Raw genomic sequence first — 25,470 nt, forward strand, 5'->3', positions numbered from 1 at the left:
AATTTTTACTCAAAAACAAAATATAAAAAAAATTAATAACGAATCAATAACAATTTCGATGAAAATGATTTTTTTAACTTCTTCCTTTTTATTTAGCAAGAATAATTTTCGATTGTGAGTATTCTTTAATTTCGCTATGCTGTCGTTTCCTTTGAATTTGAAAGCAAACGCTTTCTTGTGAAGATTTAAACTGCTCGATTTCATTATCATTTGAATGGGTTATACTGCCGTTTGTTGCATAGTTGTCTTTTGTTACTTTTTGACAAATTTCATTTTTCTTCATAAAACGATGTTTTTATGCCTAATCTTCCGGAAAAACACAAAAAAAGTTAATATTTGTTCCCGGACTGTCTTTCAAAAAAAAATGGAATTAAAATAGGCATATGTGTATGCTGACCAAAGAAAATTCTTACATTCCTTAATATTCCACTATCATTATTTCCAATAATTTTATTCGAATGAACACCTATTGAATGAATTGGGATTTACATTGTTGTATTCACAAAATTGTCTTCAACATTCAATCGATATTGAAAGCTTCGTTATAAAACTCTATGAATATCTTCATATTTGCACGATTCGTGTAGAAAAATTTAAGAGTTTTTGTGATTTCGTCGGTGAACATGATGCTAAATTGCTTGAGCAGAGTAACACACGATTACTTTCTCTTGGACCTTCTATCGAGAGGATTCTTAGTGCTTTCGAGGGATTGCGCTCTAATTTTCTTTCGCAAGGAAAGGTTCCTTTTGTACTACGATATTCAACTGGAAATCGATGCTTAAAACTATAGTTGCTTTCTACCAGATACATCAGTTGGCGACGTTTCAAATATTTGTTCGTCTTCTTGAAAGAGACGATGTATCTGCACAACAATATAAATGGATTTTATTAATAAATAAATTATTCACATAAACTTCGTCAGTTAAAATTTTCGTCATAAAGTAACAAAAAAATCATTCAGCTATTATGAAAACACATCTTTCACATGTGAAACACAGTTTCTCTCAAATTCTGCTAATGTTGTTGCACTTTAAATATGTCTTGGCATCGACTTGAAAACATTTCTTTCTTTGAAATACAACGAATTTTGTGAAGCACATGTCAAGAAATGTGGTGTTCTTAATTCATTCGCGTTTCTAGAGTTTTAACTATGAGAGTCACTTCCACTTTTAACTCGATCACTCAAATATCGAGGTGACAAACCGTTAATTTCTTTAAACATGAACAACATATTTAAATAAACAATTCTTTGCTCCACGGATAACCATTGCAAAGCGTCCAGCATCGAAGATGAGAAAGTGAACCTATTAGATGGAGTTCCTAATATTCCGATGAGTGCACAACAACTAAAATAATTAAAATTGATTAGATAAGGTGGTGGTGGATCTAATAATTCTTGCCAGTTGCAAATCGTTGAGTGTAAAAAATTCTCGAAAATGGAAATTAATTTCTATAGTGTAACTTAGTTTACTTATTATATTTTATGTGTGTCTAGCAGTACTGCATCAGTTGGAATGATTTTTTCATGATGAACGATATGTGGACAACGGAAAACTCAGGACTCAATATTGAAATCATAAATGATTATCAAACAGAACTTTTATTTGGATTGTGACAAAATTGCCATACAAATGAAACACAAATTTCTGAAACCAAATTTAGCATGTGGAGGTTTTAGGGTGCAATAAATGTTTTTATGGTGGTTACCCAGCAAACATTAAATCGTATAATTTTGCACGTGCCAAGTCTTACAAGAAATCCGAATAAATCATAATCGCATATAATATCAATCAAAGTATGTATCGTGTATATTTGATATTGCATAAAATGTAAAAACTCGATTTTATATACCATTATCAAATTAAGTCGCAATTCGGTATAATAAACATCAATTTTATGATGTACATTGTCGTAAAATATATTAGGCTGTCAAAATAGTCCTGCGGTATTTTTTTTTGAATTTTCATTTGTTCATAAAATTAGTTACAATCATCTGTTTTAAGTCAAATATGCGCCGTTTTGTTCGATGACTTGTTCCCAACGAGATGCCAACTTCATAATACCCCTGTTATAGAAGCTCACTTCCTTATTGGCAAAAAAACTCGGATAGCCAGTTTTCACAGGCCTCTTTTGTGGCTAACTTCTGACTACCTAGCTCGTTCGCCATGGACAAAAACAGGTGGTAGTCACTTGGTGCAAGGTCCGGACTATACGGCGGATGCAAAAAAACCTCCCATCCGAGCTCCCGGAGCTTCTGGCGCGTCACCAAAGAAGTGTGTGGCCTGGCGTTGTCCTGATGGAAGACAATGCGGCCTCTGTTTATCAAAGATGGCCTCTTCTTCATGAGTTCTACCTTTAAGCGGTCCAGTTGTTGGCAGTACAGGTTGAGCGTTTGGCCATAGGGAAGCAGCTCATAATAGATTATTCCTTGACAATCCCACCAAACACACAGCAGAACCTTCCTGGCCGTTAATAAGGGCTTGGCCACCGTCTGAGCCGCTTCAGCGGGCTTCGACCACGACCGTTTGCGCTTCACGTTGTCGTAAGTGACCCACTTTTTATCGCCAGTCACCATCCGCTTCAGAAACGGGTCGATTTTGTTGCGATTCAGCAGCGATTCACATGCGTCGATACGGTAAAAGATGTTTTTTTGCGTCAACGTGTGTGGCACCCATACATCGAGATTCTTTGCGAATCCAAGCTTCTTCAAATGGTTTATAACGGTTTGATGACTTATCCCCAGCTCTTGGCCGATGCTACGGCTGCTACTATGCCGGTCTTTCTCGGCTAATTCAGCGATTTTGTCGCAATTTTCGACGACAGGCCTTCCGGAGCGTGGCGCATCTTCGACGACCTCAACACCAGAACGAAAACGTTGAAACCATCGTTGTGCGGTGGAAATGGAAACTGTATCGGGTCCATAAACTGCACAAATTTTATTGGCAGCTTGAGATGTATTCTTGCCTTTGTCATAGTAGTACTGTAAAATATGTCGGATTTTCTCTTTATTTTGCTCTATATTTGCGATACTATAACTCACGAACGACTTAACCAAACAAAACACTGTCAAGGACTATATTATAACCTTTCCAACAAGCTATAGTATGACTCGATACAATGAATACAACTAGAAGTACGCGCTTACAACGACACCTCGCGGAAATACCGCAGGACTTTTTTGACAGCCTAATATTTACTCCGCATCATATGCGTATATTACGCTGATGCAGTTTGTGTGTCGTATAAGCGTATAATTTAAATCGATTCAGTACTGTAGTAAATCGTGTTGCATGCTGAAGAAAATCATGAAACAGTTAATCATATTAGATCCTAATAAAGAACATATCACATCATATTGAAATGTCAATGAAATGCTGATGCACTCGAAAGTTTTAACCGCTGTTGAATTAATCTTCAGATAGCCGCTCGAGATAGCTGGTGGATGATAATCCAGACGACCGGAGTTCGAACCCACATCGGAGTTTTCACCAAACATAAATCTGTGCCATTTTAAATATTCATATTCCACTCCCAACACAAGTCAATCAAACAATTATTATTTCTACGAACATAAATACTCATATATAAAAATGGCGATTCGTGAGGCTATAATAAACATTTCACGAAAATATTTTGCGCCATTTTTTTTCTGTGTTTGTTATAAATCGTATATGAGTATGGCAAAAGTCGTATTTGGTGCTTTGACAATTCATGGATAGATTCATATTATATCGCAATTCAATTTCAACATAATCACTCACCATAGTGAATCCTGATTCTAACAACTATCCCAGTCTACCCAAGCTCAAGTTGAGTAAGGCGAGCCAAGAAGCAGTATGGTTGAACATGTTGCTGAAGGATATTGGTGGAACATCAATAACATCAATAACATCAATAACAACAATCATGGAATACAATATAAACTGCATTAAATTCGCGAACATCTGAAAGAACCACCCGCCGTTCAAAGTGCACCATAGAGATCTGCTCCAGTTCCATAATGAGGATACAATAAAGGACAACGAGGCCAACAATAAATGTTTATTGGCCTACCGAGGACACGGTGCCCGACTTATTTATTAACCGCTCGGACCAATTAACCTCTTCCCGATTTTTTTAATACGTCACACATCAAGTGATTTCACTACTCTGCTGAGCGTTCTAGCGCCCTATGTTATGCAAGTACATCACGAGTGAGACTCAACGTTGTACGGGAAAGAGTTAAGGGACGTAAACTTTCGGGTATGATAGGACTCGAAGAAACCAGCAGTGAGGCTAACAACATCAAGAAGTTTCTGGAAAATTTATTTGCGGGCCTATCTTCACGTACGTTTTGTCATCCGTCAGCATGCATTCTTTGTACTACGTCAAAACCTTGTGGTACAACTTTTAAGCGCGTTTTTTGGTCACCAGATTTTGCTGCAGCGTCCTGTTTGGTTTGTGAAGGCACAGAAATTATGATAACCTTCTCGCAAATGGATTCTCAGGATGATACATTGGTAAGAGTTGTATTTTTTGACGATGTCGTAGTCCGAGAGTCCCACGTTTGCCTGAACTGTTCTCAATACCTTCAACCTCAGCTCCCGATCGTAAGTCCCACTACGAAGCGTCCTCTGATCCATCCAAACAACAGTTGTACATTCGAGGAAACTTTTTTCGAATTAGCCAATTTCAGCGGTTTCACGATACCTGACCACGCTGGCTTTTTAATTTGGGTGTCCAAAATATATCTTTTTTTCTCTCGGCTTCCACACTTTTTCAAAACAAAGGGAATTAACCTGAAATTTTTATCATCGAAAGATACTGGTTTTCGAAATAATTTGCCGCCAAAAAACACGCCTACTGTGTCCGCTGTTATAAAATGAACAGTGATTCCGGATGTTCCGGAAATTGTTCCTGGAACAGTAAATCATGTCCATGCGACTCTTGCAGCCTTGACGGAATTTTTAAAGCGGACTATGCCAAATGTACCAGAATATTATTTCATAACAATGCCGAAAAAATATATAATATAAATTCAAAAGGGATTTCTGTTAGAAAACAATAAAAACTAAAATGGTAAGAAAGTATCCTCGCATGGCGATACTGTTAAATTATGAGAACATGTATGAAAAACTTGTTTGATAAAACGTCTCCGATAATATTTAGCTGCATGCAAGTATACAATTATACAAACGCCTGTAATGTTCAAACATGAAAAATATTAGGTTGGGGAAAAAGTAATCCATTATTTTCTCGATAACTGGCTTTAGTGATCAATACCTCGCATAATATCGATCATACAATTTCAAGTTTGGCTCGTTGTAAAAGTGACATTTCACACTAAAAAAAATCTCTTGCTGTTTTTTTTTTGTTCCATTCAGCTGTGAATTAGAAGGTTTTTAACAAATTAACAAAACACTAAATTCAGATCTCTACTGTCAACAAATGGACCGTTTGAAGCTAGCAATTGACCACACGTCCAGAATTGGTCAACAGCTGTCTTAGAATGGCAACAAATTTTACAACAAAAGAGTGCATTTTTGACCCAAAAAAAAATTTTGAATTTCTCGCAAAAATAATGGATTACTTTTTCCTCCACTTTGGATATAACAAATATTGCAGTGATATTCTGAAAGGGCGGCTTGGTATAAGCACATCAATACGGACACATGCAATCAATCGGAATCGCACGACGGACGAACATTGATGGGTCTCGGCCTGGACACGGTACGGATTAGTGAGAATAGACCTTTAACATTGAAAATTACCTTGCTTAAGATATAGTCGCTAAATGAACTTGAGATCGTAATAAGTTTGTTCGTTTTGGGTATTCCAGTGAATAGATGGGAGTAACTTTTGGCTAAGGTACCGTTTGTATCAGTTGTCTCCAACACAGTTACTGTTTTTTCGTAAGAATGAAATGAGATTTCCAACGGAGGTAAGACTACGTTATTTGGAAACGAGCGGACGATAATAATTATCACTATAATATAGAACATCGAAAGTGTTGTCTGCAGAGATGATACTTTCCATGTCCTGATAAAGCTAAGATATTTTTTTAGGAACATAGCTTTGATGTGATTGAAGAGCAACGTTCTGCCAATTTCAGAAGAATACAAATGCTCTTGTCGTTCTAAGGCGTTCGAGTTATTCGGATAGCCTATGTCACGTGTGTTTGAGGTGTCTGATGTCAAGTATCCATCGCTTCCCAACCTAAAGGTTGCATGTTAATATTCAATCCGGATTTTGATATTCTAGAATAAGGGAATCTTACCTCATAAAAATTTCTTCCAACGTCGAGAGTGTAATTCCATAACTAGAAATTTCACATTTCTGTGAGTGTTCTTCCAGGTCAGCTAGCACACTCTGATAATTTTGGCGATATTCATGTTTCAGAACATAACTCAATTCAGTACCGATATCAGATTCTACACAAATGTCCGGTATATGTTTCCTTAAGAAATTCGTAAGTATAGCTGAGTTGCAGCCTGGGTTTTTTACACACACTAAACGATAGCCACGTCCATATTTTTGTTTCAAGAAAAATGGAGAACCCACCGCTTTAAGTTCTCCTTCAGCCATAATTGCAACTCTATCGCCAAGAATATCCGCCTCGTCCATAAAATGCGTGGATAGCAGAATTGTTCTCCCGATTTTCTCTGTTTGTAACACATTCCATAACAATCTTCTCGCCGATGGATCCATTCCTGACGTTGGTTCGTCACACAGTACCACTTTGGATCCACCACAAAGGGCGATTGCCATGGAGAGCTTCCGTTTCATTCCCCCGGACAGCGTATGACTTTGTGCATTTCGTTTGTCCTCCAGTTCCAACAGAGTGAGATATTTGTCAATCTCTCCGGCGATTTCATCCTCTTCAAACCCTTTGAGTTTGGAAAAGAATCGAATATGTTCCGATACTGTTAATTCATCAAAAAGGACGTTATGCTGGGGACATAACCCAATCGAGTTCCTTATATGTTGAATGTCGAATCGAATGTCGTACCCATTCACAATCGCTGTTCCGGAGGTAGGTGGGAACATACCGGTCAACATTGACATTGTAGTAGTCTTTCCAGCTCCATTGTGTCCCAACAATACTGATATCTGATCCTCATACAGATTCAAAGATAAACCATTGACAGCCTTAGTTCCCTTAGATCCTTCGAATACTTTCGATAGTTCCAATATCTTAACTCCTGCCTGTTTATCAGTCGGTTCATCCTCCGTATTATCAGTTGAGCCTTCGTTGAGATGCTCTCTATTAAGACTGTCTGTTTGCTTGCTGTAACGGTTATTCATGTTCCAAAAATCGCTCGTAAAAATGAAGTTCCATTTCTTGGGGATGCCAAATTTTCCCGGGGCAACTTGTTCTACGTATAGTGCAACCAATAGGTAAAACAGGGCGTCTACCAACAGCATTAGCAAAATGTGTGCCACCGTGAGTTGATCATCTACAGTTACCGGAGAAAATAGATTAGACCACTGCAAACCAGCCGAAGTACCCTCATGTTTCATGAGAAGCATAAACCCGTATCCCATTGCTGTATTGCACCACAAACTGGAAGCCAGTTTTGAGCCAAGTGACATCCTATCATAGTTTCCGAACGTTATGTTGTATGGAGTCAAGGAATAGAACCAGATAATCCCAGAAACACCCGATGCGATGTTGGCTGAAATAAAAAGAATTTGAAAGCTCACAGTTACCTGCTATCCAGTCCTCATACAAACCTTTTGAGAAGAATGAACTCAACATGAAGCAGAACGTGATCGTGGTGATGCTGTACATTAGCAAAAATACCCATACTAAAAACCAATTCGAAAATTCGAAAATAGCCACATCAGTGTTGGTAGTGAGGCTGACGCATAGCAGTATGGTTATGAGTGAAATTGAGATCGATAACAAGATTAGAGTTTTCACGAACCAAGCTGTCCAGTGAATCCAACCACTGAGACCCATGATTTTCATCGATTCCTTCAGCTGCCTCTCCTTCTCTAGTGTTATGAACTTGACGGTATTGATACACGAGTAGAAAAATGCGATCATGATGATCACTGGGAAAAGATTCTCCAATCCTCTCAACAGCGGATCATTGTAGAACGGCGGGTATGGAAATCTCTGTAAGACAACGAGATAGAACAATTGAATTAAAAATCTTATCAGAACCAGCGTTGTTGATTGATTAATGATGGGGGCCTTCATTGATTCAAGTTTTTAAGTAGTTTAAGGAGTAAAATTCTATTTATTTACCTTTGCTTAGCACTACTCGACGAAGGTGGTCTGTGACATAACAGTGTCTGGATAAACATTGAACATTTCCTGTATTTTTCCAAGGAAGTATGACGAGTACTTTTTCCTCCGTACTGAACTCATAGATTCGACGTAGCTAAGAGTTCATCTACCTGAGCGAAAGATACAGATCGTATCTTGGATGCGTTATTCGAGAGATCGCCTATAAGCTATTCTACGATCTGAGAGGGGGCTAGCCAGGACCAATGTTTCGGTACACGATGCTGCTGAACAACTCAGTGTTTCACTAGTGTCCGCGGTAAAACAACTTACAGGTGTAGTCAATTTGAGACCTGCCAGATCGCAGGGCTGGTATGGAGCCGATCTGGATGGATGAAAGCCGAAAGGGATAGAGCCTACCGCACATGGAAACGGACCCGAAGCCTGCGTGGTTTGATAGAGTATTGGTTACTGCGCGACATCTCCCGTACATAGGTACATCGAGCATCCAAAAACAAATCAGTTCAACGTGAAATTGTGCAATGGTGATTCGAAAAAGCTATGGGATTTTCTGAAATCACTTCTTAAACCAGGAGGAGATGCAACAACGGAAATGAAGAGCCGCAAAATAGCTTTAATGAGTTCCAAACAATCAGTATGTGGAAGCTGAAGCAAACGGTTACATCTCTAAAGGATTGCACCGTCGTAGACAGTGTTACAAAGTGAGTGATGATTGATTCATTTAATGTAATTGCGAACCAACTACTTCTAATAGTGAACGGTTCTCTTCAGCATGGTATATTCCCAGAACCATGGAAGAAGACGGAGGTGATTCCTATACCAAAAATACCGAAATCGACGAAGCCAGAAGACCATAAATCGATAAACATTTTGCCGCTTTATGAAAAGGTTTTGGATATGATTGTGAAGGAACAGTTGATGGCGTATTTGGAAAGTACCGGAACACTATTGGAAGAGAAATCCGGTTTTCAGAAACATCACTCATATGGATCAGCTTTGAACTTATTGCTCTTAAAGTGGAAGCAGTACATAGAGCAAGGAGAAATAATTTTTGCTGTTTTTGTTGACTTCAAACGAGCCTTCGAAACGATTGCTCGGGAGAAACTGAAAAGAGTGCTGAGGCGCATCGGTATCCGTGGGACCGTGCAGAAGTGGTTACACAGGTATCTCGAAAATCTTGTACAATTGACGAAGTACAACGGCAGCAACAGTGAAGCTTGGTGTTCCACAGGGTACGGTACTTGGACCTTTGCTGTTTATACTATATATAGGGCTGGGGAAAAAGAAATTTCGTATTTCTGACCGAAATTTGACACTTTATTTAACAAACATAAAATTATCCAATTTAAGTCAAATATACGTAGTTTTGTTCGCAAACTTGTTGCCATTTAGAAGGCAACTTTATTGCAGATAGTTTCGACGAGTGCTTGAATAAAATGAATCATAAGCTAAATATGTTTTCCGAGTGGGTAAAATGGAGGAAGCTTAGGCTAAACGTTACCAAAACAAAATATATGGTTGTCACTACACGGTTGAGTACTGATATTCATAGGATAATCCAGATTGACGATGAGGAAGTTCAGAGAGTAGATTCAATAAAGTACCACGGAGTTATGTTGGACGAGAAATTGAATTTTAACGAACACATTAACTATACAATACGCAAGGCAGCCCGAAAGTTTGGTGTACTGTGCAGAATCAATCGCTTCCTGACAACAGATGCGAAAATTCTGATTTACAAATCAATCATCGCCAACAATCCCCCCCTTACATTTTGATTATTGTGCTTCCATTTTTTTCGCAACGAAACAACAAAGGAGACAGATGCAGATCCTCCAAAAAAAAGGCGATGCGATTATTTTTGTGTTGCGATCGGCTTACACCAAGGATAGGTATGTTGAACTGTCTTCAATGGATGTCTGTCTTCAACGAGTCGAATTCAACACATTAGTTTTCAAAGGGAATGGCAGTACTTGATAAGTACGGTAGGGTATGGAAGGGATATGCATCGCTACGAGACAAGACAAGTTGGAGATCTAAGATTGCTGAATTTTAAAAAGACATGCACACAAAATTCATTATTTTATAAGGGTTACCACTTATTCAACCACCTTCCAGAAGCCGCAAAACGTGCACATAATTCAAGAGAATTTAAAAATATTTGTAAAGTGAAAATAATGGAATACACGGAAGTGAAGCAAGATAAAATAGGAACCTCTCAGAATTGAAAAAAAAAATATCAAAAGATATCTGCTCGTAAGCCACGTAAGCCGTAAGCCAAACACTCCAAAAGACGTGTATGGGTATGAGGCGGGCCATCATAGGTTCCTCACTCAGTGAATGAATCCATTTATCGGCCCTTGTAATTCAAATATTTGTATCAAAGAGTTTTATTATAAAATTTCTTTAATGTTTGTTCTCGCCGGTAATAATTCATAGTTCTATGTTAACGATGCAGTCTTCGGTTTTTTTTTCTTCTGCGGCCCGCGACACCATGACTAACCCGTGTGTGTGGCCCCTATGGACGAAAAAGTTGACTACTGCTGATATAGATAGAATAGAAGTAATAGGAGTACGTTATTTAACCTGAAAATCCATTTCCACTCTCGAACATAGATCAATTTCGTTAGCGCAAACATCAAATGGGCTAACAACACTTATTATGATGTAATTGTAAAACACATTGGAATTCAATTTTCCGAATCTCCGACTTTCCATCCGAGTTTTCCGAAAATTTTCCGATGTTTTCTCTCCACAACATTGATCTACGGACCGAGACGAATACAATGCGCTTAGCAACATATTTGGCCTTCCATTTTTATTTATATAGATCCTATATGAGTGTCGTATTTTCTTTGAACAGGGAATAAAAATTCGATATTTTTATCCAAACTCAAAATAATTTGGTTTGTTCCTTAGCATGAAGGCACAGCTAAACCCAAAAAAAAACCCACAAATGCCCTGGAAAATGCATTTGTCTTGTGCCGTCATGAGATAATTTAATCAAACAAATTATTTGAAAAAACATTATTATAAATTCAACAGCTGGTGTCCCAGAACTCAGCTAACAACGATCTCATGAACACACACTCTTTACAGATGCACGGGCCGAAGGTTGTGCAGTCCACTGATTATTCAACAAGAGCCAAAGGTTGTACCGCTCATGACAACTCTACACGAGCTGATGATTGCGCCGGCTAGTGACCATTCTATCCTGGATTCCTCGAGTCAAGAAAGACGCACCACGCTAGATATGGGGTACAGACTAGGGGGGCGTTGCTGATTAATGGTCAGCTGCATCCCAATAGGAAGTATCCCGTGTCGGGCACACGTACAGAGCATCGAAGACTGCGACATACCATTTATGAGAACACTTGTAATACTAACCTCGAGTCAACCGCGAGTAATCGGTTACATATTACTAACATAGTCTAAGCAAACATTGTCAAAATATTGAACTCCCGGCCCCGTTAGGCTGACGCCATATGAGCCTTAATAAAATATATATTTTGGATAAAAAAAAACGATCTCATGAAAGCCAATCTTGCCATACGTCTGGCTTTTAGTTGATGCCGATTCTTGGTGTTAGTGTCAGTTCTAGAAAATAACCATTCGGCTGAAACTGATATCACCATCCAGTTCAGTTCAGTTATCGTATGAGCCATTGGTTATAGTACATCGCGCCCTTCAGTAGCTGCCGCTTGTTTTGATCCTGGCAGCATTTGTACGGAAATAAATCGTTTAAGAATCAGACTCACTTTGTCAGCAAGCTTAATGAAACGATCATTTTGTTTTTAGAATTTTTTAGGTGGTCTTTGGTGGAACTGAAAAACACAAAACACTGAAAAACAAATCTACATAAAGGATTTCTAAAATCGAATAAATCGAAACAACTTTTCGCGAAATATTTCGCGTTTTTTTTTCAAGTAGAGTAAGTCTGGATGATTTGGTCAAACGGAGTGATTTGGACCACCCTTCTATCTCAAAATGTACATCTCAACTTGGATTTTATATAATGTCATCTCCTTCTATTGTTGAACCGTATGTACGTAACGTAAAAAAAACTTTGGTAAAATTTAACAGGTGGAGGGAAACGGTACCATGACCAAAGCAACTTTAATTGTCAGAAAATGTGAGTTTTTCTATCGTGGTTTTAAGGTTTTTTCCGCTACAACAAACAAACGTTTCGTGTATTGTGCTGTGAAGCTCTGTTCGCCTACAGCAGAGAAACTATTTGACGGATCGAAACTGTATATTTGATAACAACAAAGGAAATTTATTGCATTTTAATTTTTGCTTGTTGTGTGGGGTGACATGGACACGTTTCTGTGGGGTAAATTGGTCCTAATGGTTTGAAGCTTTTCTTTGGTCTAATTGATTCTAGATGCCGCGGAATTACAAAAAAAAAGGATGGGCAAACAACGTTGGAAGAAGAAGGAGCTTGAAACAGCAACGCAGGCCATCAAGAACGGATTTTCTTTGACCAAGCATCGAAAGTGTTTGAAAATGCTCGAATAACAGTGAAAAAATTCATGCAGAATTCGAAATGGTCTCAATGCATTTTTTCTGGTCTGAAATCTGACCAAGACATCTGGTATCGATATCAGAACACTGTTATTGATTGTAACATTGTCCCAAAATACTTTACATAAACATAAGTATGTTTTTTTCGATGGAACACACCTGGACCAAATCACCCCGCATCAAATTTTGATGTCCAAAAATCATCTTTTTTATTTTATGATATATTTGGTAAATTGAAGCTTGATGTAATGATTAAACATTATTGATTGAAAGAAGACAAGTGTTGCTCAGTGCACAATGTGACATTTTTTATTTAGACCGTGTTGGTTTGGGAATATTAAACGATTTGCTTAGGGTGTCCAAATTCCCCTTATTTCGCCTACAAAGAATCGATCCAACAAATCGGAAATCAGAATAGAAAAGATTGATATTCTACATATCGATCCAAGATCGCCCAATCTACTACTTCCTGAAAAAACCCTCGTATCTTTTCCCCTCACCATTGTTAGACTCACCTGAAGTGTAACTGTGGGCAATTGATAAAAGCTATTCTTGGCACTTAAAAGAGCTCGTGTAACCGCATTCTGTACGGAGACGAAACTTTCACTGTAATAGTTTGCTGGATATCCACCATCGCTGTTATTGATTGCTCTAGCACCGTATGTTTGAAAAGGAGGGAACACTAGAAAGGTCCGCCAATTAGCCCAGAACTCCGCTCCTGGTAGCATTGTGGTTCGCATCTCACTGGGGTAACGTAGTGCAATCGATATATTATCAGGAACTGAGGTAGCGTTCTAGAATGAAGATATAGTGATAACTTACTCTACAGTGGGGTACAGCATTTTGTAAACCTACATACAGATCGTCTCCAAATTCTATACCAGCCAGGTAATTGTTCGTTATCAACACATTATACATACTTTTACTGTCATTGAAGGCTTTCGTTTTTACGTCCGTTCCTAACATTCTAGCTGCCTTTTTTACCACTTGCTCGAACAAATTATTCTTTGGGGAAAACGCCAGCGTTAAGTCGATTGGGTGATTTGTGACCATTGTCCTGCAGTCAGAATAGTTTATGCTATGCTATAGGGCTTTTTTCTGACATATTTACCTTATACTAGCGATACTGCTAACGTTGAGACTGTCGAATGTAGTCGAGTTCTTATACGTGGATGGATTCACCAGACCTCTGACGAGAATCAGTAACGAACACGCGAGAACCGGGATCATGATTTCGAAAATGGTCTGCATATAATGCCGTTTTTGTATGATCCAATTTTTCCATAACAGCAGTTTGAATTTGTCCCAATCTGTGGTAGTCATCTTCAGCACCAGTGATTTCTTAAGGCAAGCGAAATTTACCTAAGTTAACATAAAACGTATGGTTGTATTGATAGAATACCATATTGAAATTCAATTTACCCTTCTCCGGTGTCCGCTAAGTACAGCTCCACAATATAGAGAATTATTTAGTTTAATGTTTGCCTCATAGTTTCCACTATTGACCTGGAGGGTGACGATGCAATTTAGACACTACTCGGAGTAAAACTTTTCTCTAGCATATTCTTGGAACTGTGACTCACCATTCATTTGCTGTCACTAGTTTGCCCAGCCACTATGCTACCACCAACAATGTGTAGTGAGAGGAAAATCCATAAACAAAACATCAGCTGTAGGCGGACATCATACAAAAGCAACAGAGGAAGATTTTCCTACACTTGTTCGTATCCGGATTTATCATAGTTTGTTTTTTATTAGTGTAGGTTCGTGTTTCGTTAGTTCTTCCATTCGTAACATAGAATCTAGATTCCATTCACTAACACGTTCGCCCTGAAGCACGTGTTACGCCACAGTGTGTGTGGATCAGCACGCACGCGCAATAACGATGTTGTGCGATACACCGAACGAACGATCCGATTATAGCACCTTGCCATAAAATCTTCAAAACGCTTCGATTCTGTTCTGTGATACAGCAGGGGAAATCAGGGTAAAACCGCCACCCTAAGGATTTCCACATATTAGGTTGGGGAAAAAGAAATGTCGTATATTGTCAATATATGGCAACACTTAAACATATCTTGTGTTGTACTTATCGCATCGGATCATACTATACGGCTATTTAAAGACGACAATCTGTGCTACAAGTGTCGTTTTGACAGTGTTGTGATTGTCCTTTTCAGTCTCAAGTTATAGCGCGTCAAAGATAGAGTCCACCGAGCAAGAAATTCGCCATATTTTACGTTTTTATCTTTTAGACCGAATGAACGCCTGCGATGCACTGCTGAAACAGAGCAAACTCGACCCATTTTTGAAAAAGATGGTGACTGGTGATGAAAAGTGGATCACGTACGACAACCTAATGCGAAAAAAGCCGTCGCAGACCATCGCCAAGCCCGGATTGATGGCCAGGAAGGTTTTGCTGTGGTGGGATTGTAAGGGAATCATCCACTATGAGCTGCTCAACTATGGCCAGACCTTCAACACGGTTCTCTACTGTGTGCAGCTTGACCGTTTGGAGCAGGCGATTGACCAGAAGCGCCCAGAAATGATCAATAGGAATGATGTTGTTTTCCACCAGGACAACGCTCGGCCTCACACATCTTTGATGACCCTCCAGAAGCTGCGGGAGCTCGGATGGGATGTCCTATTGCACCCACCGTACCGGACTTGACCCGGCTCCAAGTGATTATCATGTCTTCCGGTCCATGCAAAACGCTCTTGGTGATACTAAATTGGCCTCAAAAGAGGCTTGCGAAAAGTGGCTGTCTGAGTTTTTTGCAAATAAGGAGGGGGGGTTTTAAAGGGTGTGTCACATCAAATTGCATCACGGAAAAAACGCTGTAGAAATTCGCCCAGTAGACCGATCCTTTTGAAAATTTTAGATAGTAAAATAAAAACTATTAAACAACTTTTGCCATTTTCTTTTTATTCATACTTCGAGCCCAAGCCCGTATGCTCGCACCTTCCTCTTTACCCCGTCCATAAGGTTCTGTACAACGTCAGGTTGTAGTTTTTTTGAACAGAAATCCATTTTCTCTTTAAGTCCGCCTCCGATTTGACAACTTTTGGGTTCTTCCGGAGGGCCTGCTTTATAATCGCCCAATATTTCTCTATTGGGCGAAGCTCCGGCGCGTTGGGCGAGTTCATTTCCTTTGGCACGGAGGTGACCCCGTTGGCTTCGTACCACTCCAACACGTCCTTTGAATAGTGGCGCGAAGCGAGATCCGGCCAGAAGATGGTCGGGCCCTCGTGCTGCTTCAATAGTGGTAGTAAGCGCTTCTGTAGGCACTCCTTAAGGTAAACCTGCCCGTTTACCGTGCCGGTCCTCACGAAGGGGGCGCTCCGCTTTCCGCAAGAGCAGATCGCTTGCCACACCATGTACTTTTTGGCAAACTTGGATAGTTTCTGCTTGCGAATCTGAAATTGAACGCTGAATTTGTCCTCTGCGGAGAAGAACAACAGGCCCGGCAGCTGACGAAAGTCCGCTTTGACGTAGGTTTCGTCGTCCATTACCAGGCAATGCGGCTTCGTCAGCATTTCGGTGTACAGCTTCCGGGCTCGCGTCTTCCCCACCATGTTTTGCCTTTCGTCGTGGTTAGGAGCCTTCTGAACCTTTTATGTACGCAGGCCCTCCCGCTGCTTGGTCCGCTGGACGAATGAACTTGATAAATTCAGCTTAGTGGCGACATCTCGGACCGAACTTCTCGGATCACGTCTAAACTGCTTAACTACACGCTTGTGATCTTTTTCACTGACGGAGCATCCATTTTTGCCGTTCTTCACCTTCCGGTCGATGGTTAGGTTCTCGTAGTACTCTGCTGACCGTGGATTGGACGATTCCCAGCATCTTACCGATGTCCCGATGTGACAACTCCGGATTCTCGAAATGAGTGCACAGGATTAATTCACGACGCTCTTTTTCATTCGACGACATTTTCCCAAATTTACGTAAAATTGACAGTGAAGCATGGCCAACGTGATCTATACACTCTTATCTGATTATAAGCGAAAGCTGAAGATATATTTCCTAAAAATTAAATTTCTACAGCGTTTTTTCCGTGATGCAATTTGATGTGACACACCCTTTATAAGGGAGAGATAATGAAGTTGCCTCCTAAATGGCTCAAACTATTTTGATTCTCAAACTATTTTGGCCAGAGACCCCTTTTCCAGATTGAAGTGAGTGACACCATCCACCCCTATATCCACTTGACGTAATCTTCTCATCAATAAATAGACATAAAATTCAGTAAATATCAGGTTTAATTAATAATTATTAATACAAATTACAAAAACAATACTCTCTACTATTATATTTGTTCGGGAATAAAATCAATCGCCGATTCTTTTTAGCGTAATGCTTCAAGCTAGAAATTTATTGGATGATAATTACATATTGTATAAGTCTATCGTATGTATGAACTTACAAATTCGGTACGGCTTCAAGCCTTATTACTCCCCGAACAAATTGGCTTCCCTTTTGGGGTCTTCTAAAATATATTGAATTAGGCTAACCTAATTCAATTGTGCGTGCGTTTACTCCTGGGATTGCTATGGAAACATAGTTTAATCTTTAGGAATATGTACGCAATAATAATAAGTTTTATCTACCTACGACAGCTATAATGTAGTGTTAATTATTCACTTCAGAAAATATTGAACACTTCTATAATTGAATCGAATTGAATACAACCTTTCATCATTTCTCCTCAAGTAACAAAAAAACTTCTTTTTTTTACGTCAAGCATTCAACCGATCTCGTTTGCTTATACCTGTGTCAGTTCCCTTATCTAGCCAAGGTTGCTAAATGTGGGGCTGAATCGTCAACATCCCCCTCCCCGTAAGGCTGAGTGTTGACTCCAGCGTTACTATTTCTACAAAGGTCCAGCACCACCAATTTCGAAACCGGTCTCCTAAATAACCCGTCTGTCGTCTGGACAACCGCTTGTCGAACTCGACCATCTTTCCCTTTCGTCACGTCTAATACACGGCCACGAACCCATCCGTTGCGCTTCTTGTCATCGATCAAGATCACCATATCTCCAACACCAACAGGCTTGACATCCCCAAACCATTTGGTGCGCCTCGTTAGTGTTGGCAGGTATTCGCGAACCCAACGTTTCCAAAAATGGTCCAGGTCATTTTGTATAATCGTCCAAGTGTTGCTGATGGTCTTGTCGGAACGCCCTAATTTAATTGAAGGTTGCTTTACACCCCTCGAACTTCCCAGAAGGAAATGGTTTGGGGTGAGTGCTTCCTGTTCCGGTGAATCTAGTGGTAAATATGTCAGTGGGCGGCAATTGACGTTTGCTTCTGCATCCACCACCAGCGTCCACAGGGCGAAGTCATCGAGTTTGTTGTTCTGGGGTATACTGGTTATGGCTACCTTAATCGAACGCACCAGTCTCTCCCAGGAACCCCCCATGTGAGGGGATGCTGGTGGTATGAAATACCACTTAGTCCGTGTGTTGGTAAAAGTTGCAGCTACTTCTTCATCAATTTTTTTATCTGCTGTCGTAGCACTCCGTTGGCTCCCACAAAGTTTCGTCCGTTGTCGGAATAAATCTCCAGTGGCGCTCCTCTTCGGTCGACGAATCTGCGGATGCACTCTATGCAAGACGCTGTGGACAAATCTCTTGCAACTTCTACATGCACTGCTCGTATGGTCAAGCATGTGATGAGACACACCCATCGTTTTGCGTTGGCTCGACCAACCTTTACGAGGATCGGCCCAAAGTAGTCTATCCCGACAAAACTAAATGGCCGGACACCAGGAGATAGACGAGCTTCAGGCAGTGGACCCATTTTAGGGATGGTTGGCTGACTCTTGTACACCTTGCACCACTGACATGATCGCGAAACAGCTCTCACAACAACTCGCATTCGGGAAATATAATATCGCTGTCTAAGCTCGTTAACCACCGTCTCTGCATTTCCGTGAAGGAACTTCCGGTGATAGTTGTTCACGATTAGATACGTCACATAATGTTTTCGAGGCAGTATTATGGGATACTTGACGTCATATGAGTCCACACGTGCCGCTCCTGTGCGGCTGTCGATGCGTAGAATGCCTTCATCGTCTAACATGGGAGTAAGTTTGAAGAGAGAGCTACTTTTATCAAGTGGACGCTGTTCACCGCATGCTGCATTTATGTTGTTCGACATAATTGTCATTTCTTCCGGGTATGACGACCATTGCACCATTTTCAAAATGTGGTTTTCGGCCGCTCTCAGGTCTTCGTGTGTTACCTCAAACTCGACTTTCACGCTGTTTTTCCGTGCCTTTTGAGCTGTAAAAACATGGAAAACGAAAGCCATGCTTCGAAGCAGTCTGTTCCAGTTGGAAAACCGCTCGAAAATTATCAGAGGCTTTATCATCTCGTAGTGCACATGACACGGCCGCAACTCCTCGTTGGTTCCCAAAATCGGTTTCTCCATTTTCGGCCATTGATCCTCCGGCAAGCTCAGAAACTTTGGTCCCCGAATCCAGCGACTCTCAGTATCAAAACATTCCCCCATTTCGTGGCTTCATCAGCGATGTTGGATCTACTCGGCACCCACCTCCATTCGTTTTCTTTTGTCAACAACAGAACTTCTCCAACGCGACAAGCAACAAATTGTTTGTACTTGCGGTGTTCTGAGCGCAGCCAGGCAGAATCGTTGATAAATTGGAACCGTATGGTTCTCCGCAACAAACGTCAGTAGTCGAGCTCCTAGGAGGGCTGCCATCAACTCTAAGCGTGGTATCGACATGTACTTTAAAGGTGCAACCTTAGTTTTCGCAGCCACCAGCGAACACTGTGGTTTTCCTTCCGCATCAATAATTCTGAAGTACACCACGCCCGAGTATGCTACCTCGCTAGCGTCTACGAACAAGTGTACTTGCAAAGTTCTGTACCGCTCGACGCTGGCATCTCTGAAATAGCACCGCTGTATCTGTATTTTGCTGACCCGGTCGAATAATTCAATCCATTTTCGCCATCTCTCATCAATTTTGACATCAACACACTCGTCCCAACGTATTCCACTGCGCCATACATCTTGCATTATTATTTTGCCGTGTACTAAGAATGATGCTAAAAGCCCAAGTGGGTCGAACAGACTCATGACGGTCTTGAGTATTTGGTGCTTCGTTGGTCTCATTTTCGACACAATCAACGATGCTATTTCCTCCCTGAATGACGTTGAAAAGCTCAGCACGTCATTTTCGGGTAACCAAAGCATTCCGAGAACCCGTTCGAAATCGACGCTGCCTACTTCAGTGAAGTTTTTTATTTAATTTTTTGCTTTTTCTCCCAGATGTTCCAGAACCTCTTGCTTATTGCTTGACCAGTTGCGAATCTCGAAGCCTCCCTTCGAGTGTACGTTACGAACTTGCTCAGCAATCTGTCCAGCTTCGTGCACATTCTCGAAGCTGTCGAGAAAGTCATCAACGTAATGGCTTCTCTGGATAGCCTCCGTCGCCCTAGGAAATTTAGCCTCGAAATCTCTCGCGTTGATGTTCTTCACGAACTGGGCTGACGATGGTGAACTTGTCGCTCCGAAGGTCAGAACATCCATGACGAAAGTTTCCGGAGTTTTATCTGGGCTGTCACGCCAAAGAAAGCGCTGCGAGTGACGATCAGCTGCGGTCACTCGAATTTGGTGAAACATTTCTTTTAAGTCACCGCTGACCGCCACTGGATACTGGCGGTACCGGAAAAGAACCGATGGCAAAGGCACCAGCTGATCGGGTCCGGAGAGGAGGAAGGTGTTGAGTGATATACCATCCACTTTTGCGGTCGTATCCCAGATTAAGCGTACCGTGTTCGATTTCTTGGGATTGGTGACTGCGCCTAATGGGAGATACCATGTACGTCTGGGATCTGCTACTTCCAATTCAGCTGCACTGGAACGATGGGCGTAGCCCTTCTCTTGATACTCGTGCACTTGTCTATGAATATTTTCTCTTAGTGCAGCATCACGAGCCATTCGCCTCTCCAAGCATTCCAAACGCCGTACGGCCATCGGAAAACTGTCGGGAAACTCGATGTGGTCGTATTTCCACAAAAGTCCCGTGACGAAGCGGTCACCTTCTCTATGCGTTGTTCGTTCAAGAATTTGTCTCGCCCTCTGAATTTCTTCTGACTCTAATGGTTCACCTGGTCGGACTCCAGTATCTTCTGCTTCAAAATAATCGTGGATCAACTTGTCTAGTTCCATAGCACTGTCACATTCGCAGATGTGGTAACTGAACTGTTGCGTATATGTATCACCTGACAGATTTCCATACAAACACCAACCTACACGTGTTTTCACCGCTATCGGTCCTCCATTTCCTTCTTTAATTTTTTGGGGAACCGCAAGGGACAGATCACGTAATCCGATAAGCAGTTGAGGTACGGCTTTCTCATAACTGCGAATCGGCAATCCTGCTAAGTGGTGGTACTTGCTTTCCAGTTCTTCAAAACAGAGCGTTTGAGGTGGCAAATTTAGGTTTTCCACAGTTCTAGCGTTCTTCAAGCTATATCTCTTTCGGCAACCTGGCTCCGATATTTCACACGAAACCATCTGCGAAGTCTGTTCCGAACGAAACACGTCTGCAGTCCATTTCAAACAGAGAGGAACAACAGGACCTTGTATACCTAGCTGCTCTGCTAATCCTTGTTCCATCAAAGTAGCTGATGACCCTTCATCTAGAAAAGCGAAGGTATCGATCGACGTTGATGGACCGAAAACGGTCACCGGTAGGATTCGAAATAACACAGACTGTCCACTGTGATGATAAGTGTGGCGCTCTGTAACTTTTGGAATAATAGTTTTGCCAATATTTGGCGTTGTTGAGTGCAGCATTCTATGGTGACGGAATTGACAGCCATCGACCTCGCAACGAGCCGAATTCCTACACGCCCTTCGTCCATGTTGGCCTAAACAGCAGCGGCAAAGCTTCAAAGAAGAAACGGTTTTCCATCGGCTATCAACGCTGCTTCTCTTGAAGGCCTCGCAATCTTTGATACGATGACCACGCTTACCGCAAACCAAGCAGGATGTAGATGGATCTGTATTATTTTGCGAATTTTCTACAACTTCAGTATGCGAATATATGTATCCCTTTTCCCTTGGTTTGGGTTTTTCTGGCTTTTGGTACTGATCGCCGGTGTATAGGACAACTTTGCTCACTGACTCTACCACAGAGGACATGAAATCGCTAAACGTCTGTAGTGTCACAACGGGAAACTGAACCAAGTACTGAGCCCATTGCATCTTCACACTAGACGGCAACTTTTCCACCAGCTCTTGCAAAAGAACCGGGTTGGATAGGTGATTTGTTTGGTCGGCAGCGATAAGATGGTTTACTAGATTTCTCACTGCCATTCCGAAATCAATGAGGGTTTCTAACCGTTCTGATCTCGGTGCTGAAGCTTCGCGCACACTCTTAATAAGTTTACTGATTATCACTTCGGGACGTCCGTAAAGCGTTCGAAGTGTGCGTATGACATCTGGTACAGATTCAGGATTTAACAGATTGTATTGTACTGATTTGAGAGCATTGCCTTTTAGGCAACGCTGCAACCGAGCAAGGTTTTCCACATTGCTGTACCCACACGCAGAGGTACTATTGCTGTAGCTGCTTAAAAACAATGGCCACTCTTCCGGGTCCCCGGAGAAGTCTGGTAGGTCTCTAGGCATCACCTGCCTTGCAGCTAATTGTTCTGGCGACGGCCGATGCATTTGGCGGAACAAAGTGTCGTCTCTTTCGCGTGAGTTCTGTGGTGTGCTAGATGGCCCAATTTCAGTTGAGCGCGGGAAATTGTTACGCGGCTGCCCATGAGCACGTGTTTGGAATGGATCAGTTATATCTAGATCGCGTGTGGTCGGATGCAAAAGGCCCTTCGATCGTGCGCACTCGCTTTGAACTGACGGTTTAACCTTAGGAATCGCCCCTCTCGACACCTCACGTAATGGCGGTGCAAACTGATTTTCTGTTGCTCTTGGTTCTGAACGGTATTGCTTTAGCTGTAACTCACGAAGTTGCTGTTGAAGCTTGTGAAGGTTCTGGCGATCAATTTTTGAATCCTCTTCACACTTGCGTAGTTGCATCTTTAGTAGGTGATAGTCCTCACTGAGTCCCTTAGTTTTCTCTTTCGCAAACTTCAATGTATCTTTATTATTTTCAGGCTTTTTGCCCGGTTTATCCTCAACGTTACCGAGAGCAGGATCGCGTAGTTTCGATGAAGGATTTGGTGGGGGAAGAATAGGCCCATGTACCATGGTTCCGCCTACTGCACCTTCTTCTTCCTCATTCGAACGTTTGTCGGTTTTCGGAACATCTGCAGTGCGTTCTGACACATGTTTGGCTGGGTTTTTTGACTTGACGTGCGATTTATCCGCTTCAAGCGCCGCAACTGAATCGCCAACTCACTTTTCAACATGCTGAACTAGATCTCTCGCCTCAATTTCCTCAATGTCGTCTTGATGGATGTGGATCGTGGCGGTGGTGACGGTGAGCATTTCTTGCATACCCAATGCGTAACATCTGCGACGGCAGCGGTTACGTTTGCGCATGAGTAGTGCCACCAACCGTTACAATTTTCACATTGTACAATATCCTCAGCCGAGTCTGGCCGCTCGCAAGCGACACAACTGTACGCGTTCTCGGGATCATATTGAGAACTTTCCTCGATCATCTTAAACGATTTTCTTGAAGATTATGTTCGGGAATAAAATCAATCGCCGATTCTTTTTAGCGTAATGCTTCAAGCTAGAAATTTATTGGATGATAATTACATATTGTGTAAGTCTATCGTATGTATGAACTTACAAATTCGGTACGGCTTCAAGCCTTATTACTCCCCGAACAAATCTTGGCTTCCCTTTTGGGGTCTTCTAAAATATATTGAATTAGGCTAACCTAATTCAATTGTGCGTGCGTTTACTCCTGGGATTGCTATGGAAACATAGTTTAATCTTTAGGAATATGTACGCAATAATAATAAGTTTTATCTACCTACGACAGCTATAATATAGTGTTAATTATTCACTTCAGAAAATATTGAACACTTCTATAATTGAATCGAATTGAATACAACCTTTCATTCTTTCTCCTCAAGTAACAAAAAAACTTCTTTTTTTTTACGTCAAGCATTCAACCGATCTCGTTTGCTTATACCTGTGTCAGTTCCCTTATCTAGCCAGTGAGTGGCACTGATAACGGCAAGGTTGCTAAATGTGGGGCTGAATCGTCAACAATATTAGTCATTGTCATAACAAGTTGGTTCACGTAACACAACTTATGCAGTATCTTGAAAGTTTCAAATATGAACTTATGTTAATTAACAGGGGTCGATCTTTAGATCTCGTCGACCCCTAGGAAACCGATATTGACCCCAAGGGATATCGACCACTTTGAGAACCCCTGTACTAGACGATAAAATAAAGTTCCAACTCTCCCGTACTAGTACGCAAAGTCATAATCCCTATACTCGAGCATGGTGCGTGTCTCTGTAATTTTGTTATTGTGTATTTGTAGGCGTTACTGGTATTTATTTAAAGTAAAAAATAATATAATTAAATTAAAAAACTCCAGAAAATATTTTTTCTTCAGCTTCATTTACTGGCTATTGGCTATTGAACAGTTAATTCATCCTCCTAAAGCAAAATGATTGATTCTCGATCTGTGAGACCGTATGCTCGAGTATAAGAGGGTTAATTAGCAGAAAATCATAGGTCATACTATCCGGCCAATATTTACCAGATATTAGAAAAAAAATGAATAATTTCTCATTAGCATAAAATCAGTCATACATTTTTTTCTAAAATGAGTTAATATTAACTCATAACATTAATTTATTATCACTATTACTTTTATTATAATTTTTTTTCACCGACCGATTACGCTTTGCTTCGGACACCGGGCCAGCTTCAGAGAACATTCTTTCGCTGTAAACACTACTGCAAGGAGCTGGAAGATAATCTCTAGCAAACCTTGTCAATTGGGGGTACTGCTTAGAGTTTGATGACCACCAAACGTAAGGAATGTTATTGCGATCGTTTCGAAATGTTTTCGCATAACAGTCGATTTCATTACTAATGGATTTGCTTTAAATGGGAACTGAATATCATTTTCATTTTCCACTTCATTGAAACTGTTCCAAAAGGTGTCATGAGCTTCACGTGAAAGGTTTAATTCAGTTTCGTCTCTTTTGCTTTGTTTAATTTGATTTGTACTTCTATCAGTTCTACAGTTCCACAGTAGACAAGTAAGTCATAAATAATCATTTAACCATAGCTCTTTTTTTTTGTAAAAATGCGTTTATTGCTCCCATTTTTAGCTTCATGCACACATGCAGTTTCTCCCAGTTTCAAATTTGCAAATAAAGAGCCGAATGTTCGGCCTACAGGCCTCGAAGCTTACACGATATCAAATTTTCGTATTTCGTAAATCGATAGAATCTTTTCGAATCGAGTTCTTTCTCGAACGTCATATGTTTCGAATTGCATATTTTGAAACGTTGCCGAAATGTTTACCAAAGCAAAGTATCAGGATTGCAACAAGCAAACCAAACAGCTAAAAAATTATACCGAAAGCTTTCACACGATTATATCTATAACAATAAAATAGAGCTATAGAGATCGGTTCAACTAGAATTATTAGGTGTACCGGTAAGTTTTTTCGGTTTTTATAACAGATGGCGTAACTTGATTATTATTCCAGTGAATCAAATTTCCAGACA

The 25,470-nt window shown here is 40.8% G+C and overlaps 3 protein-coding genes across 4 annotated transcripts in view; 1 reads left to right on the top strand and 2 right to left on the bottom strand.

Annotated features, from left to right (window-relative positions):
- LOC129767360 (uncharacterized) overlaps nt 1–15,027 on the top strand; it is a 29,888-nt gene extending 14,861 nt beyond the window's left edge. Inside the window, exon 4 of the mRNA XM_055768144.1 lies at nt 15,013–15,027. The gene's annotated coding sequence lies outside the window, so the exon portion shown is untranslated. The remainder of the gene's footprint in view (nt 1–15,012) is intronic.
- Nucleotides 1–25,470, bottom strand: part of LOC129767366 (reactive oxygen species modulator 1) — a 327,366-nt gene that overhangs the window by 138,250 nt on the left and 163,646 nt on the right. The gene's annotated exons all lie outside the window — the stretch shown is intronic.
- Nucleotides 1–25,470, bottom strand: part of LOC129767353 (phospholipid-transporting ATPase ABCA3-like) — a 47,932-nt gene that overhangs the window by 13,152 nt on the left and 9,310 nt on the right. Inside the window, exons 1-8 of one of the 2 annotated variants that reach the window (XM_055768125.1) lie at nt 14,341–14,676; nt 14,180–14,263; nt 13,869–14,119; nt 13,613–13,814; nt 13,273–13,551; nt 7,714–8,101; nt 6,257–7,655; nt 5,751–6,195 (exon numbers count right to left, since the gene is read on the bottom strand). In XM_055768125.1, the coding sequence (XP_055624100.1) occupies nt 5,751–6,195; nt 6,257–7,655; nt 7,714–8,101; nt 13,273–13,551; nt 13,613–13,814; nt 13,869–14,119; nt 14,180–14,263; nt 14,341–14,343 (3,051 nt within the window). In that variant the 5' untranslated portion in view covers nt 14,344–14,676. Of the gene's footprint in view, nt 1–5,750; nt 6,196–6,256; nt 7,656–7,713; nt 8,102–13,272; nt 13,552–13,612; nt 13,815–13,868; nt 14,120–14,179; nt 14,264–14,340; nt 14,677–25,470 lie in introns of those variants that run through there. The other variant, XM_055768124.1, reaches the window with a different exon arrangement.

Source organism: Toxorhynchites rutilus, chromosome 2 (assembly GCF_029784135.1).
Source record: "Toxorhynchites rutilus septentrionalis strain SRP chromosome 2, ASM2978413v1, whole genome shotgun sequence".
Lineage (NCBI taxonomy): Eukaryota > Metazoa > Arthropoda > Insecta > Diptera > Culicidae > Toxorhynchites > Toxorhynchites rutilus.